The sequence below is a fragment of the Papio anubis genome, chromosome 19 (assembly GCF_008728515.1).
Source record: "Papio anubis isolate 15944 chromosome 19, Panubis1.0, whole genome shotgun sequence".
Taxonomy (NCBI): Eukaryota; Metazoa; Chordata; class Mammalia; order Primates; family Cercopithecidae; genus Papio; species Papio anubis.
In genome coordinates this window covers 50,903,873-50,920,537 of record NC_044994.1, presented here as the reverse complement: position 1 = coordinate 50,920,537, position 16,665 = coordinate 50,903,873, and the positions used below count along the sequence as shown (strand labels likewise).

Below are 16,665 nucleotides of genomic sequence, written 5' to 3'. Positions count from 1 at the left end.
AGGGAAACTGGCATCTCTGGAGAACTAAATTGTTGCGGAGACCAGGAAGCTTGGAAATTGGAAGACAAGTATGAGAGGCAGAGCAAAAAGGTAGCTCATTCATTTGCCACTTCACAGGAAACAAGGGGAGCCAACAGGCACTGCAACACTCAGGCCAAGGCGGCGTGACTGTCTCAGATCATTTTCTGCAGTTTCAGTGTGTTCGCGACTGTCGCATGGCCTCCTCTCTTGCTCTCTTGCCAGAGACTCCAAATGACTTTTGTTTCTGTTTTTAGAAACAAGGTTGTGCTCTGTCCCTCAGCTGAAGTGCAGTGGTGTGATCATGGCCCACTGCAGCCTCCAACTCCTGGGCTTGAGCAACCCTCCTGCCTCAGCCTCTGGAATAGCTGGGACTACAAGCAAGTACCACCATGCCTGGCTAATTTTTTAGTTTTTAACATCTTTTTGTAGAGATGGGGGGTCTCACTATGTTGCCCAGGCTGGTCTTGAACTCTTGGACTCAGGTAATACTCCCACCTTGGCCTCCTAAAGTGCTGGGATTACAGGTGTGAGCCTCTCTTCCCAGCCCCACATGACTGCCTTACAGTCAACCCGGCCCCTCCATGAGGGTTGTGAGGTGGGCAATCCTCGGCAGCCTGGCCAGTGTCTGACTGTTTATTCAGGAACGCACACAGGCAGGAAATAGCAAAGATCTTCAAACACAAATCCACAGACAACCCCGAACTTCCCTATAGCCAGCAACACCCCCACCTATTCCCCAGCACCACCTAGTTTACTGTAATCCAATTTTATTGAGCATCCAAGGTACAGAGAGCATTGATTTAGCCCCACACTTTCAGGTGCTTCGGGTGATGTATAGGATGGAGATAGTCATACAAATAACCACAATAAGAGACAGGAAGGAAAAAAGTACTGTAAACTCAGAGTAGGGTTGGAACTTCATTTGGTAGGGTGAATCAGGCAGGGCTTCATGGAGGAGGTGATATTTGAGATGGGTCCTGAAGGTTGGCTAGATTTGGATGCATGGGAAGGTCACTCTGAGTAGAGAGAGTGGTGGGAGCAAAGGCAAGAAGGTAGCAATGCAAGGGCTGCATGGGGATGGAACAGTTCCCTTGATGCGACTATAGGAGCATAGAGAAAAGGTGAGTTAGGAGCCTGACCTTGAATGAGCTTACTCATAAGGAGTGTAGATTTTAGTTTCATTTTCATTGGTCAATACAGGCAAGCCTTTGAAGGATTTCTGCAGGAGAATGTAGATATTGGAGTTGGGCTGCACCAGTGCAAACTGGACTGGGAACTGGGAAGGGAGCAAGTGGGAGGTACAGTCAGGACGTTATTGTCGTAACTTGGGCAGCAGTTACAGAGGCAGGCAAGGTGGAGAGGGGGTGGAAATGAAGGAGAGAATCCAGATGCCTGAGCTGTCATGGGTGTCCCTGTCTCCAGTTCCTCCTCCCCTTCTTCCTCTAGTGAGGCATTTGCCCCCAAATTCCAGCAAAATCTCTCCTATTAAGGCCACCAATGACATCCACATTGATCATTCCAGTGATGGCTTCTCAGTCCTCATCTTGCTGACCTACCAGCAGGCCATACCACACTTGATCTGCCCTTCTTCATAAATATACTCTCTGCTCCCAGCCCAATCTCTCCCGGGTCACCACTGTCTCCTGGTTGTCCTCTCACCTCTCTGACCACTCCTCCTTTCCTGGATCCATCTCATGCTCCCATCCTTGGACCCCTCCTTTTCAGTGTCACAGCTTTAAACACCATGTACACGCTGATGATGCTTTAGCTCCAGCCTGGACCTCCTTGACGTCCATGTTCCTCCTACTTTCTACTTGATCCTTCACTTGGCTAACAGATGGCTCACCTTGGTATAGTCCCAAAGAGGCTCTATCTTGTTTCCTGTTCCTCCTTAAGACCTCTGGAGTTGCTGTTTCTCTGCCCGAAGCCTCATGGCTCACTCACTCACCTCCCGGCATTCTTCATCCTAACTCACTCCATCCAAAATTGCACCCTCCCATACTACCTAGATCCTTTGTCTGCTTTATTTTTTTCCCCTGGCTTCATCAACATTTAACACACCATATATTGTACTTATTTATATGTTTCTCATTTAGTTGCCTCCACTAGAATATATATCTCATGATGGAAGTGATCTTTCTTTTGTTTTGTTTTCACTGCTGTATTACTAACCCCTACGAGTGCTTGGTACATGGCAGGCACTCAATGCGTATTTGTTGAACGAATGAGTGAATGCATGAATAGAAAACTGAACTTTGTCACTCTTCCAACTTGGGGAGCAAAACCATGTGAAAGGTCACTGAGGAAGTTCCAATGTGGACTCTTGGAAGATACAAGAGAACAACTCCCAGAGATTTGGAAACACAGAGGAGGAGAGGTTTAAAAGGAGTGTGAGTTCAGATTGGGACATTTACAGTTAGGGTGACTTGAGGAATGTCCTATGATGAGTCCATTAGGCTTTTGGAGACAAAGGTCTGGAGAGAAGCTGGGGCTAGAGATAGACTTGGGAATTGTCCACATGGAGGTACTAACTTAAGCCATGAGAGGAGGAGGAAGAGGAAGAGGAGAAAGAGACAGACAGAGAGAGAGAGAGAGAAAGAGAGAGCTCACCGAGAACAAATTTTTGGGGAACACCTACCTTCAGGGGAGGAGAAAAAAAAGTAGGAGTATTTCAAGAGTGAGAGAGTAACCAGAAGATTTAAATGTCATGGAAACCAAAGATGCAACATCAAGACAGAAGAAATCATCGATAACACTGAAGGCAGCACACTGCAGGGGAGAAAGAAGACTGGGAATTGGTGGTTAGATGTGACCACCCAGAGATCTGCTATCCTACTGCCCACATGTCCTGATGAGCAGGTAGATGCCCTTCAGCACCAGTCAGCAGTGCAATGGGGAGTCATGGAAAATTTTCCAGCAGCAGATTGACAAGATCAGAGCTTTGCTGGAAGCAGGTTCACACGACTGTAAGATGGCTGGGAAGGGGAAAAATCAATGGACACCCTTTAGTGGGATATTGCAGAAGTCCAGACTGAGGGAGGTCTAGAAGCTAATTAAGGGCTGGTGGCTTCAATGTTCAACATGTAGAGCAGGACAATGACAGGCCCAAGGTCACAGGGCTCCCAGGGCTTCCTGGACCTCAGGTGGGGATGGCCATTGCTGTTTGCATGTCACCAGCAGTAAGTGTTTCCCAACTCGGTCTCTCTCAGCCTCCGTAGCTAATATTTGCCTCCTATTGATTCAGTATCTAGCCTGTTACTTTTTAACTGGAGCCTGGGGTTCAAAGGCCTGATTGTTGTTTAAACACTCATTGCACTGGGGAGGGCATGTCCCCCTGACAACCTCAACAGATGAACAAGCAAGGATCTTCTAAGTAAATATAGAATGCAGAGGAGGCAAGAGGGGGCCAGGATGGGGGTTGAGGTCATGGTGAGAGGGACTGTGAGGGAGCATGATGACCCCAGTGGCAGAGTCGTAGAATTGCTAAGAGAGCTACATAACTAGAATTCAAAAGACAAATCCCAAACTCAAACTTTCTGCTATAAACAATATTAAATACAGTCATGTGTTGCTTAACAACTGGGACACATTCTGAGAAATGCGTCGTTAGGCGATTTCATCATTGTGCAAATATCAGAGTGTACTCACACAAACCTGGATGGCACAGCCTGCTACACACCTAGGCTATATGGCCCAGCCTATTGCTCCAAGACTACAAACCTGTACAGCATGTGACTGTTCTGTTCAGGCAATTGTAGCACAATGGTAAGGGTTTGTGCATCTAAACGTAGCTAAACATAGAAAGGCTGATGTGTTGCGAAGGCTATGACGTCACTAGGCAATATGACTAGGCAATAGGAATTTTTCAGCTCCATTATCATCTCACGGGACCACCATCGTATATGGGGTCCATTGCTGACTGAAATGGCTTTATGCAGTGCATGACTGTATGTTACAACTTAATATCTAAAATCCTTTAATAACAGAAACTCTAAAAAATTCAGCATCTCAGAGCTTCATCAAAGAGTTCCTGGGAGTAGAAAATCCAGTCCTCAGTCTCTGGTCCCTGTAGTCCTTCAACTCTGTCGGACAAAGGGAAGTTTATGTTGTCCCTGGACGCTCCCTGGAAAATATGAGATGCTTGTTTTGTGGTGTGGGGGAGGCTGGAGGGAGGCTGGGGGTTCTGCCCTGTGGCAGCCAGAAAGGCGGTGCTGAAACTAGGACTGTCCCAGAGATCAGGTTGTCTTTTCACACTGTGCTGGCGTCCCATATTTCACTGGCGTCAGTGGATTTTGTAAACTTAAGTAGGCCCCCTACCCTCAAAAACCTCCCCAATTTTCTGGGACATAAATGCCATAAATTTGACCTTTATTCCTTTTGATATAAACCAAGCATCACCTTTGGTATTTGTTAAAATAAAAATTCTTCTGGAAGGGTCACGTGTTTAGCCTATCAGTCATTCACATCTTAGTACAAATGAGTTTATTGTTCACCAGGATGTGTGGGCAGTAGGATGAAAGATCTCCAGATGGTCACATCTAACGCCCAATTTCCAGTCTTCTTTCTCCCCTTTAGTGTGCTGCCTTCAGTGTTATCGATGATTTCTTCTGTCTTGACACTCTGGTTTCTCCGACAGGAGGTTTTGATGCAGGGGCAGGGAATGGGCAGTAGGGTTGGTGGCTAAATGATGCCTTTGAACCTGACAACCTGGGTTCAGAGAACCACTCTGCGAGTCTCCTAACCTCCTAGTCTGTTTCCTTGTATGTAAATTGGTGCTAATAACATCTACCTCTTTAGGCTGGTGTGGAAATATTGTAAGAGAGTAAACTGAAGGCCACTGTCCCTAGGGGAAGTTGTCTCTGTAAAAGGATGCTGAAGGCTGAACATAAACTCTCTACGGCAGCTTGGCTTACTGTTACCAACTCCTTCCCTTTTCTTTTGGGTGCCACTAGGTATTTCCCAGCCCCGTGGGACGCGCTGGCAGGTGGCTTGGAGGCCGCTCACTCAGGTGCAGGTAAGCAGCTCAGAGAGGCAGAAAGGGCTGAGGGCCCTACTGGAGTGCCACAAAGGGGGGCTGTGGCGAGGGAAGGGTGACCCCATGGCTGAGGGCCTCGGGGCTGATCGACCAGCTGGGGCTTGGGTGAGCATCACAGAGGCCATCAAGGTGTCCTTGGAGGATGGCCCTGGAGTACTTGCAACCCCATTCAGGGGACAGAGGACGACACCCTAGGCCCGAGGAGAGAGCCCGGCCCAGCCTGTCCCATGAGGATCCACCAGGGACCTCTGGAGGAAAGAGCCTCAACAAGGAGTTTGATCTAGAAATTGAATCCTTATTCCCCAAAGACTATTTTAAACCAAAAGAGGCAAATTACACTGAAAGAGCTAACAATTGAAACCCCTGGCACTGCATGGAAACAGGGCCCCAGTGCAAGAGAAGATTGGTGCCGGGCAGCGAAGGCCCCCTGTTTGTGCCCATCTAACAGGTGTGGGCAGTCCTGGGCCCGCGCCTGTGGAGTGCAGGCTTGTCTCAGCCTTCAGGGCCAGCTCCCCCAGCTCCACATGCCAGGGTTCACTGTTCAAAGATTGAGGACTGAAGAGTGTAGCATGCTCCGGGTGCGAGGGCCCTAATTCCCACCTATTGCTTCTTTGCTCCAGCTTTTTGGGTCTTGCTCCAGCTCAGTGATCAAGGGCTTCTCCTCAGTTTTGCCTTGATCAAGGCAAGATCAAGGGCTTCTCCTCAATTTTGAGGAAGACAAGGCATAACCCAGAGGGCATGGTGGGCTCCGGTCCCTGTCCTGAAAGACAAAATTTCTTGCGGATGTTTGCCAAGATACACTCCCATGCTGGGATGATGTGTCACAGGAGGTTGATTACGCTGTTTATTTATTTTTTTTTTGAGACAGAGTCTCTTGCTCCGTCACCTAGGCTGGAGTGCAGTGATGCAATCTCGGCTCACTGCAACCTCGGCCTCCTGGGTTTAAGCGATTCTCCTGCCTCAGCCTCCCGAGTAGCTGAGATGACAGGCGCATGCCACCAGACCAGGCTAATTTTTATAATTTGAGTAGAGATGGGGTTTCAACATGTTGGCCAGGCTGGTCTCGAACTCCTGACTTCTCAGTTGATCCGCCCACCTTGGCCTCCCAAAGTGCTGGCATTACAGGTGTGAGCCACCGTGCCTGGCCTACTTACACTCTTTAAATTGTCTTGCTGTCAACTCCTCTTGGGACTCCTTGGCTCCTTCCCCACCTATAATGCCAGCCTGCTACTGCTTGGTCGCTTGGCACAGGGCCCATCCTGCTCAGGACAGGTAGGACTGTCTCCATCCTTGTACTTTTTTAAAGGAGAGACCAGCTTAATGTGCTTGCAGATTTCCTGGGAAAACCTGGGTTTTTTTTTTGCCTGAACTGGGAAGCAGACACTGCCGGCCGTGTCTCTGCTGGGGTTACCTCCAGGCCAAGGTGGTCTGTCCATTCCCCGCTGCCCCCAACTGCCCAAGCTGGGCCGTTCGTGCAGCTTCCTGGCCTCCTTTCCTGAGCTCAGTGTTGAGTAGCCCCTCTGCTGCAGACAAGCCACTGGGTGGAGGTGGTGGGGTGAATGAGGTCCCGCCCACTTCCACGGCCCATGGGGGCAGTGGGAAGCCGACCACTGTCGCCCATCAGCTCTCAGGTTTCTAGCTGGGAGAAGCGCCCACAGGGGCGGCTGTTCTGGGTCTACAGAGAGGAGGCAGGGCTGCCCCAGCAGAGTCCAGGGCCACACATGACAACAAAACCTGGCCCTCCAGGCCCACAGTACTGGTCATATCTGGACTGATCAAGGGCAAGAACCCCGGGACTCACATGGAAAAGGAGAGCGTTAGACAAAGCAAAGCCGGCCCTGCAGGGCCACATATTCCGCGATCACGTGATTCGAGCCGCTGACACCTGGGCGAGCCGCTGACACCTGCGCGCTCTGCAGCGCAGAACCTTCCGCCTTTAGCCTTGGTACTCAGTCTGGACAAGGCCAAACAGGATTGAGAACTCGACTTCCTGATTCCAGCAACAGTATTTAAAACTCCCTAGGAAGGGTATTGCTTAGACACCACCCGAATCTGCCTTTAATCACAGGAATGTGGCTCTCACCCATCCCTCTCGGCCTTATTCCGTTTCAGCCTGCTCTATTTGGAGGTGCGCTTGCTCTAGTACCGTACACCCCTTCCAAACTCATTTGTCTGCAAGTAAGCCCTTTCCTCGGAGAGGAAAAAAGGCTTACTCCAAGAACTGACGTGGGGAGTGGGCAAAAATGTGTGGAGGAAACACGGTCTTCCCTCACGGTTCCAAAGGGGAACTGTGCAGCAAGGCTGCAGAGCTGCGAGGGAGGGGCCTGGAGCCCTGGGAAAAGGCACATCTGAAAAGGTAGTTTCTGGGGACACCTGGCCAAGAAAAGGATGAAGTTATCGCAGCCAGTTCAAACACCAAGGCCGTAAGACCAGCAGAGGACCTGGAAGAGCCACAACCCCTTGTGGGAGTCTGTGCTTTGAGTGGGCCTGGGAGAAGGTGACACAGGGACAGTCTCTGACCTTCACCTGGAAGCACCGAGGGCTCAGGACGCCTTGTCCCCAGGAGGCCCCTGGGAAGTGAGGGCGACTATGCCTGGAGGTGACAGGAGGGCTCCACGCTGTCAACACTCCAGGTACCCGAGACTTGCAGCCCAGCTGGGAACTTTGCAGAGGAAAGCGGAGGAGGCATACGAGCAGCACGGGGCACGGTGAAGGGGGCTGGGCAGGAAGGAACACAGCAACAGGCTAATTGGGGAGACTGACCTTTCTCCCAGTCTGGCCTAAGTTCAGCCCTAAAAGGTTCCCAACAGGGACTCTCCTTTCTTGCTCTCTTGAGCCCCCACTGGGTGACAGCTGGGCACTGCGGCCTACTTACCGAGGACTGTGTCTTGGGTCGTAAGTAAACTCATGCTCAAATTTTTTCCAGCCCATTCAAGTCCTATAACTGATTCCTTAGGGATTCTACAGCCTGAGCTCTCTGGAAGCTGTTTTGAGAAGTGTTCTCTCCCAGAAAGTGGTTTCTGCGTTCTTACCTCAGGAACCCCTTTGAACACGGCTCTGAGGGCCAACCTCAGGAAAGCTAGTGTCAGAATTCAGGACACCCGTGCTCACCGCCCACACTTTTACCAGGAGCTTCACCATCTCACAAGTGCCTAATGAGTCTTGGACTTCAGAGCAGGTTAAAAGCTTATTAATCTAGTGACTGTGTCATTGATATAATTCGTTCCACCATGTGTGGTTTTAAGAAAGAACATACAAATATTCACAGTGGCTCTGTCCAATTGTGCCTCCCATGTGTACTCGTAACTCTGGAGGAGGAGGCAGGAATTCCAGGTACTGCCAACAGCTTCCTGGCAAGATGCCATCTACTGTTAATGGAAAAAGACAAACTGCAAGAAACTAAATGATGTCCTGCTTCCCCGCTATCTCCTCTGCCCCAACGGGATGGGTTAAGCACATCAAGAGGAAGCTCAGTACTAAAGAAAAAGGGAAAATTCTCCAGGAGTCTGACATGATCTGAGCGGAATGAAATGGCATGAGGAAAAATGCCACCGGGTTTGCACAGGGCAGTGACACACGGTCAGGATTTTTTTTTTTTTGAGATGGAGTCTCGCTCTGTCTCCCAGGCTGGAGTGCAGTGGCGCGATCTCGGCTCACTGCAAGCTCCGCCTCCCAGGTTCACGCCATTCTCCTGCCTCAGCCTCCCGAGTAGCTGGGACTACAGGCGCCCACCACCACGCCCGGCTAATTTTTTGTATTTTTAGTAGAGACGGGGTTTCACCGTATTAGCCAGGATGGTCTTGATCTCCTGACAGTCGGGATTTTGACAGCACCTTTCTGAGAAGCAACTTGGGGATTCATTATTGAATCTCATTAACTCTCACACAAGTTGAGGGCCAGGCATACAAGGATGCCTTTTGAGGAACAGACTAACATGGATTATACAAATGTTACATAAAATCAGTAATTCTCAAGTTTAATAAAAGAACAAAACAGTAGATGGATAAGAATAAATGTGCATCCTTTTAGTAGGCTTAAGCCATGTGTTTTGGGCAGACTTTAACTTTTTTTTTTTTTTTTTAAACAGAGTCTCGCTCTGTCGCTCAGGCTGGAGTGCAATGGCATGATCTCGGCTCACTGCAACCTCTGCCTCCCGGGTTCAAGTGATTCTCCTGCCTCAGCCTCCTGAGTAGCTGGGATTACAGGTATGCGCTACCACATCTGGCTAATATAGAGATATTTTTTGTATTTTTAGTAGAGATGGGGTTTCACCATGTTGGTCAGGCTGGTCTCGAATGCCTGACCTCAGTGATCCGCCCACCTCAGCTTCCCAAAGTGCTGGGATTACAGGCGTGAGCCACCATGCCCTGCCAGACTTTAATGTTTTTAAAAGGGTGGAGATTTTAGGGAGATGAAGGAAATGAACGCACTATAAATCTGCAGGCATTTAAACTCCTCTGAAACAATTAAGTTGGTGCATTCACAAAGAAGTTTTAAATCAAACAACCCATAATACTTGATGTAGAAAATGTTCCAGCTTCCATAATTCTTTATTAAATATTTGACAAGTTGCATCGCTTCTTTACAATGACTTCATTTTGTCACATTAGTCTTTTGCTGTCAGGAAAACAATCTACAGTGTCTCTTTAGATCTCTCAAGAAAAAAGAAAAGCGAAAAGGATTTGTTCTTCAAGAAAACTTTTCCTGTGTGTATCAAATTCAACCATAGTTTAAAGCTATTCTGATTGTGAAAATGAGCATTATTCATAAGTTGTCTTAAAAAAAAATTCAAGGTAGTTTGGTTTTTACCACTGTATCAAATAGTACTTGGCTTCCTATTAGGTGGTGGGTTTATAATAAAAAGTTATGAAACATTGAGAATTTATTTGGAATGCTTGAAACATTTCACCTTAAAAGTCACTGCTTTTTTCATGTTTCATTTGATGATAGATCCTGAATGAAGAAATAACAGCAAATTCACATCATCTTCCTACGGTTTTCTCAGGCTCCAAGGGTCGAAATTCGGAGGACACAGCTTGGAGAAAACTGTAGAAGGGACTAAGCTCTCACCCCCTTTCGAAACCAGATTACTCAATAAAGGTGTAAAAATGCTATACAAATATATACAAATATATTTGGACAGCATATGTACGTATATATGTATATATATTACATACATAGTAGTAAAGGAAGAACAAAGTCACGCAAAGTTAACATGAAGGAAACCGTGACAATCTAGGTGAAATTAGTCTGAGTGAAAGGGGAAAATTGGCTTACATAGGAACACAGATATCTGCAGACACGGAGTTATACAGAGGTACGGTCACGAGGAAGGCTTCTGATGCACTGGTACGGGGTTGAGAATGCAGTGCACGCAAGGTTAGGTGCCAACAGCAATGCTACTCCTTACACACAGAAAGCCAACGAACAGAAAGACATGCCTTTGAAACATGTGTTGCTCTGAGTGGAACATCTTTAACAAACGACGGATGTTTAATGAGAGGTTTGCTTGGAAAATTTCATGCCAACAGGAAGCTACCCCTTTTCTAGAAAACATTCTCCAAGCTCCTGTCTGAATGCTACAGCATTTTCTCTGACATACTGAGAACACTCTGGGGTGGGGGTGTGCGTATGCAAATGTATAGACACTGTTCATTAAGGCTTATATAAATTAAAAAAGTGGTCCAAAGAATATCACATTTTTCCCCCAGTTTTAAAATCTAAAGTACAAAGTGGAGTTTATAAGGATTTTTTTTTTTAAAAACACATCCGAGTCCTGAAATTGGCAATTCTGACATGACTTATCAGGATGTACCCCAATGCCTGAATGACAGAGGTAGCGCGTGATCTTCGGGCTCGGGGAAGGTCAGGAAGGGAGCAGGCCAGGCAGTTACCCTGCACAGCGGCACCCCCTACTGGCAAGGCAGAAAATGATACCAGACAGCACCTCCCACCTCTCCCTGTAAGTACAGGGGTGCAGGGGCAGGGTAAGGAGGAGAGAGAAGAGGAGAATTAGCACAGTGGGTAGGGGCTGCAGAACTGATTAACCCAGGCTCTCTTTATACGTTTTTAAATTTCAGAGGTGAGTACAAGACTCTTAGAAATACAGGAGTCGACTGTTAATGGGTAACTGTTAGAACAATTAAAAAGTTGCTATGTATGAACCTGGCTTTCAAGAGGGCCACTGTGGATCTGGCAAGTTAGCAGTGGTGCACATTGTCTATGCAACAATGGGAGATGTAGAAAATGGTTCAAATGTTTTGCACGCTGTTTCTCAGAATCTGTCACTGTGAGGCCGGGTGCGGTGGCTCATGCCTGTAATCCCAGCACTTTGGAAGGCTGAGGTAGGAGGATCACCTGAGGTCAGGAGTTCAAGACCAGCCTGGCCAGCATGGTGAAACCATCTCTACTAAAAATACAAAAATTAGCCAGGCCTGGTGGCGGGTGCCTGTAATCCCAGCTATTCGGCGAGGCTGAGGCAGAAGAACCGCTTGAAGCTGGGAGGCAGAAGTTATAGTGAGCTGAGATTGAGCCACTGAACTCCAGCCTGAGCTACAGAGCGAGACTCTGTCTCAAAAATATTAATAAGAATCTGTCCCTTTGTCCTTACATGGGAGAAATAATACACGCCAAGTCGCTCTGTATCCCTCATTGTCTGAATTTAGGGAATAGCTGATGTCACCTGCTGAAGGGTCCTGGAAACAAAAGTCAAGTGTCTTACCTTTGTTCTTGTGATTTGTTAGAGGACTGGCTACAGAGAAGCATAAACATTTCAGGCAAAAAGGAAAAGAGCACTGAAGCTGGGAGTACACTGTAACACAGAAAATGAAGGCCTCATTGCTGCCGGCTCCGGGACCAGCGGCAGAGAGGCACAGGCTGTTGGACCTTCATCCCACCAGGCGCTCTTTCCACGTCCTTCCTCGGGCCAACAAGGGGCAGGAATGGAAATAGCCGGGACACACAGGCAGCCGTGATAACTGATGTTAAGAAACCTGCAACAGGCAGTGCGTGAACTCTGGCACGTACTTCTCGGCCTCATGTAAGTGGCCCATAATAATTACAGCTTCAGCAGACAACTCAAGAAACTGCATTAAGGTGATTTCTCTGGCTATAAAGAGAGCCCGGCCTGCAGAGCAGTGTGGCTGCTGCGACCTCTGGGATAGGCAACACTGCCCTCTCTGCCCCAGGGCTACTCACAGGGCAGGTCAGGGCCCAAGGAATGGCCCAGCAACCGCTCCTCACCCAGCACAGAGCACACTGCCTTTCCTGCCACCTGCAATTATGCTGTGAAGATGACGGGGTGTGGTCATCATGATTCAGAAGAATCAAGATCTATGACCATTTGAGGCAAAGAGAGAAACTTCGAGAATTGCTGAGGACTAGTGAACCTTGTTTTGCTTTTTTAAAAAAAATACTAAACCCCCACCTCAGCAATATTTAGTTGTCATTTAAATCAAGCTGGTATTATTAAGGGGTTGATGAACTGAGGTGTCACTCACAATTACTGCCTTCCAAGAATTCATGGGGTGGATTTCAGTAATTCTTGTTTGCTTCTGGCTTAGAAATTGTCAGAATGATTTTTCTTTTATACTTTCCAATACTTGACTTAATATGCATTTAGTGACTATTCTGTTTTTTTCAATACACAGTTTACAAGATGACAGAAGTATCCCAGTTCTTAGGCTAGAACTGGATTTCTCCCTCTACAATTACACGATTACTCTCAAAAACCAAGAAAGCGTACTGCTCAACTCAGGCTCTGGCATGATTCTTAAAAAGAAAACTGACTCTAGACTACAGGGGCTTACAAAAAGGGGATTTTTTACCACTGAGACATTTGTTATGTTAACTGTAGGGGAAACGTCTCACCAACAGTCAAAACCAATGAGCAGGATTTTTTTTTTTTTTAAAGTTACATAGCATCTAAGTTTTCTGATCACTACCAGGTACTTTTCAACCAATAAGAAAAAGGAACCAACACTCAGCTCTGTAGAAATCTACCTTCTTTTAGAAACCTCAGGCCTCTGCACCTTTAGACAACTCATTTACGACGACAACCTTCCATGGCTTCTCACATGCCACCCAGGGCACAGTAAAAACGGCAATTTCTTACACCGAAAGGTCCTTTTTATGTAACAAACAGACATCCCCAAACCACAACTCTTTTGTCCTATTGATGACTGGCATGAGATCAAATCTCTAGCGTCCCCTAACTGCCCCGACAGGGTCTAGGACAACACACGTTAAAAAGGACAGTCGGGTCGTTCAACTCCCACACTGCCTCAGGTGTTTTCTCAAAGCACGACAATTCTGCAATGGAGACTTACACGTGGAAAAGAATCAAACTATGCAGGTACCCTCAGTCCTCTGCCACTACCAGCTCAACAGCTTGAGCTCAGAGGATCAAGTCAAGTCTCTGTCTCACTTTTAATCTAGCGCACAACAGACACAACTCAGGCAGTACACGGTATCGAAGCATGCAACAGGTCATTGGTAACAAAACTCAGTTAGATTAAGTGTACATTAAATAAATCTTTGTAGTTGAGTAGAAATCACAAAACAGTTGGTGGGGACAGGTCTGTAGGCTCAGCTTTACATCCAGGTTTTTATACACCAGCAGCCAGATTCACAATGGATAGATATTGCACCGGAAAGATGTGTGTGGGGAAAAGAAATCATCATCACATTTAATGTTCATGATAAAAAAATAAAAACAAAACCAGACATGACCTCCATGTAGTACATAAAGTGCCTTCAGAATTGGTGCATTTACAACAAAAACTGGTTATTTAGCTACCATTAGCAAACGCATACAAACGGGAGACTAAACAGATCTGGTTTCCACAGTTTTGAATCAAGCAGTGCCAAGTTTCATTCAAAATGTCTCTACTACAAACAGCAAAGAGGAAATAGAATAAAAGATGACTGTACAGCGCCAGGAAGGGCTAAATAATTTCTCTGATGAGAAATGGGAGTCCAACCCTGTCTCAAATGTGTTACAGCACATGTAATTACTTCTAAGGAATAATGGTGTGATTCCTTTCAAGTCAACACAAAATTTGTCATGCTATGTTACAATTCTCTCAGCCTGTAGCTATTAGCTAAATTTGTACAAAAAACCCCAAAAACAAAAACGTAATATCCAGTTTTTCATTCTGAGTATGGAAAAAATTATTATGTCTAATATTATATTGGAAATTCTCTCAAAGTACTTGTCTGTAGAAGGTTTTTGGACAAAAACTTGCCTTCCAATTCTAATAAAGTAGAGGGTGGAGGTGTCAGAGACTTAAAAAATAAAAATGTCATTGACATTAAGCCTGGTATGAAAGTGAAATACAAAAAAAAAATGCTCACTTTTCCAAGTACATGAGACATCTTTAATCATAACGAAATAAAATCTGAAAATCGGTCTAAATCATTTTAAAAAGTAAACATGAGTTGTAATACTATACCTGTAGAGTGATTAATTCCATTCATTGTCATTAGAAAGGATGTAAAATATTTATTAAGGGCTTTGCCTGCAGAGGCACAACATAAATAGCGTAAGTCCTCCTGAAATGTAATTAGTGTACACATCAACCAGTTGATAATTTGTGGTGGGAAATGCAGAAACTCAAGCTGGGACCAGGTTCCCACATCCGAACTTGGACGAGTGCATGGCGAAGGCTCGGCTCCAGGGACCATGCCTGCAGCTGCTCTCTGCCATCGCCTCTGCAAAAGTCTGTTAGGCAAATGCAAAAGTGCAAGCAGAACTTGCTTGAAGAACAACCACCCCCGAGGCAGAGGGTGCTTAATCCACCCCTTCAAATCCTTGAGCATTTTCCACGGCCATGAGAAGTTTCTCTCGTAAATCTTCAAAGGTTTCATATGGAGGTAAGTCAAGGCGATTAAAGCTGCAAAAGGAACAAAAAGTATAGGTGAAAAGCCACAACAGCACTTCCTAGATCTGGTTAGTAGGGCATGGTGTTTGAGTAACAGAATAAAAAAGCCTTAACCAACAATTTTGATTACCTGGAAAAAAAAAAACAACCCAAAAACCTCTAGCTATGAAACATCTACACTAAGTAAGCTCTTGTAATTTACAGAGAAAGAACATTTTGAATGGTCCATGAAACCTTTGCTATAGTCAGATGCAGATCTTGGAACAATCCTGGTGGGAAGGGAAACATGAAAAGCAAAGTAACTGGCAACACTTCCAAACCCTTGGACCACAGAGTTGATGCTTTTGGAGTTACCCACGAATTAAGACTGTGTCTGTCTCTAATACTATTACTTATTCCACACTAGGCCTCAAGCCAAGTGCTTTTCTATTAACTCACTTCATTTTCATCACAACCCTATGAAGCAGGTCATGTTATCTCCACTCTGCACAGGAGCTCCTGGAGCAGAGACAAGGTTCCTGAGGTCACAGTCTTTGTCATACGGCAGACCCACAAATAGAACCCAGGCTGTCTGGGGCTCCGAAACACCAGTGCTAAGCTACCTCCTCTGATCAAAGTCAGACAAAATTGACATTTGCTATGCAAAGTTGCATTTAGAAAAAGTCCCTACATATCTGGAGGCTTCAGATGGGGGCGGCGACTGCAAATTGCCCTGGCAACAGTGAGGGTTTTCAGACAAAAGGATGGCCTCTGTGCTTCTGTGACATGGGGAAACTGCATACAGGGGTGCCAAGTGGATCGGATCAGTGGGCCTGGCATACAGCAAATGCTCAATTACTCAAGAGATGGTATCAGTGTGAACACCTTTCAACATTTACTGAATGTCTACATGGGGCTCAAGACCAGAGCCTCTAGCCACAGAACCTGCACCTCTGTGTGTGTGTGTGTGTGTATGTGTTGGGGTGTGGTTGCTGATGTGTATCTGTCATGAAAATGGCATGCACACTGGCCACAGCTCATTATGACATAAGAGCTCAAGTTCACGGAGTGCTCACCATGCCCCACCAGCCTTGTCTCAATGTTATGAACCCTGGCAATCACCTTGTAAGGCAGCTAATGCTTCATCCCTATTTCACAGAGGAGGGGAGCTTGAGACACAGCGAGGTTAGGTAACTTGCCCAAGGTCACACGGGGCCAGGTACAGCCCCGGGGTGCTCCAAAGCCCAGCTCTTGAAGTGCCCTTGTGCTGTCTCTGCCGTGAGTGCTCACACTGTCTGTGTTTAAAACCGCCCCCTCAGGGTATTGATGTGTGATTCCAAGAATAAGCAAAGTAACCTCATAGGTTTTAAAAGCTAACCATTCACGCGCTCGCTTCAGCAGCACTTGCACATACACTAAAAGCTAACCATTGTCACAGCCACAGAAAAGAAACAAATACTGAAGAGGGCCCTTTAACAACCCCTAAATGTTGAGTAAGTCCCACTGAGTTCCACTTGGATTCTCCAACAGCCCCTAAACACTAAAAGACAAGAGAATAACACTGTGCTTCTCAAACTGGGGTTCTCAGAAACCTAAGTACTAATAGAGGCTTTTCACTTTCTGTTATCATATTGATAAAGACAGGACTTCACGTCTACAGATGGCATTTAAAAGAGGCTTTCACGGAAAGTGGCTTCAGGCTTTTCAGCTGGGGTTCCACAGTCCTGGGCCTGCAATCCCTATCGCGGT

General features: G+C 46.6%; 1 protein-coding gene and 1 long non-coding RNA gene across 24 annotated transcripts in view; one reads left to right on the top strand and one right to left on the bottom strand.

The window, feature by feature from the left end:
* Positions 1-9,183, top strand: part of LOC110741811 — a 42,120-nt gene extending 32,937 nt beyond the window's left edge. The window contains exons 1-3 of one of the 2 annotated variants that reach the window (XR_002518720.2): positions 479-2,880; positions 4,974-5,035; positions 9,144-9,183. This is a non-coding gene — a long non-coding RNA (uncharacterized LOC110741811). Of the gene's footprint in view, positions 1-478; positions 2,881-4,973; positions 5,036-9,143 lie in introns of those variants that run through there. The other variant, XR_002518719.2, reaches the window with a different exon arrangement.
* A 395-nt stretch (positions 9,184-9,578) lies between these two features.
* Positions 9,579-16,665, bottom strand: part of NEDD4L (NEDD4 like E3 ubiquitin protein ligase) — a 365,913-nt gene continuing 358,826 nt past the window's right edge. For 16 of the 22 annotated variants that reach the window (XM_017951784.3, XM_017951783.3, XM_009192806.4 and 13 more), the window contains one exon: positions 9,579-14,949. In XM_017951784.3, the coding sequence (XP_017807273.1) occupies positions 14,847-14,949 (103 nt within the window). In that variant the 3' untranslated portion in view covers positions 9,579-14,846. The remainder of the gene's footprint in view (positions 14,950-16,665) is intronic. The other 6 variants (XM_017951786.3, XM_017951788.3, XM_017951785.3 and 3 more) reach the window with 1 other exon arrangement.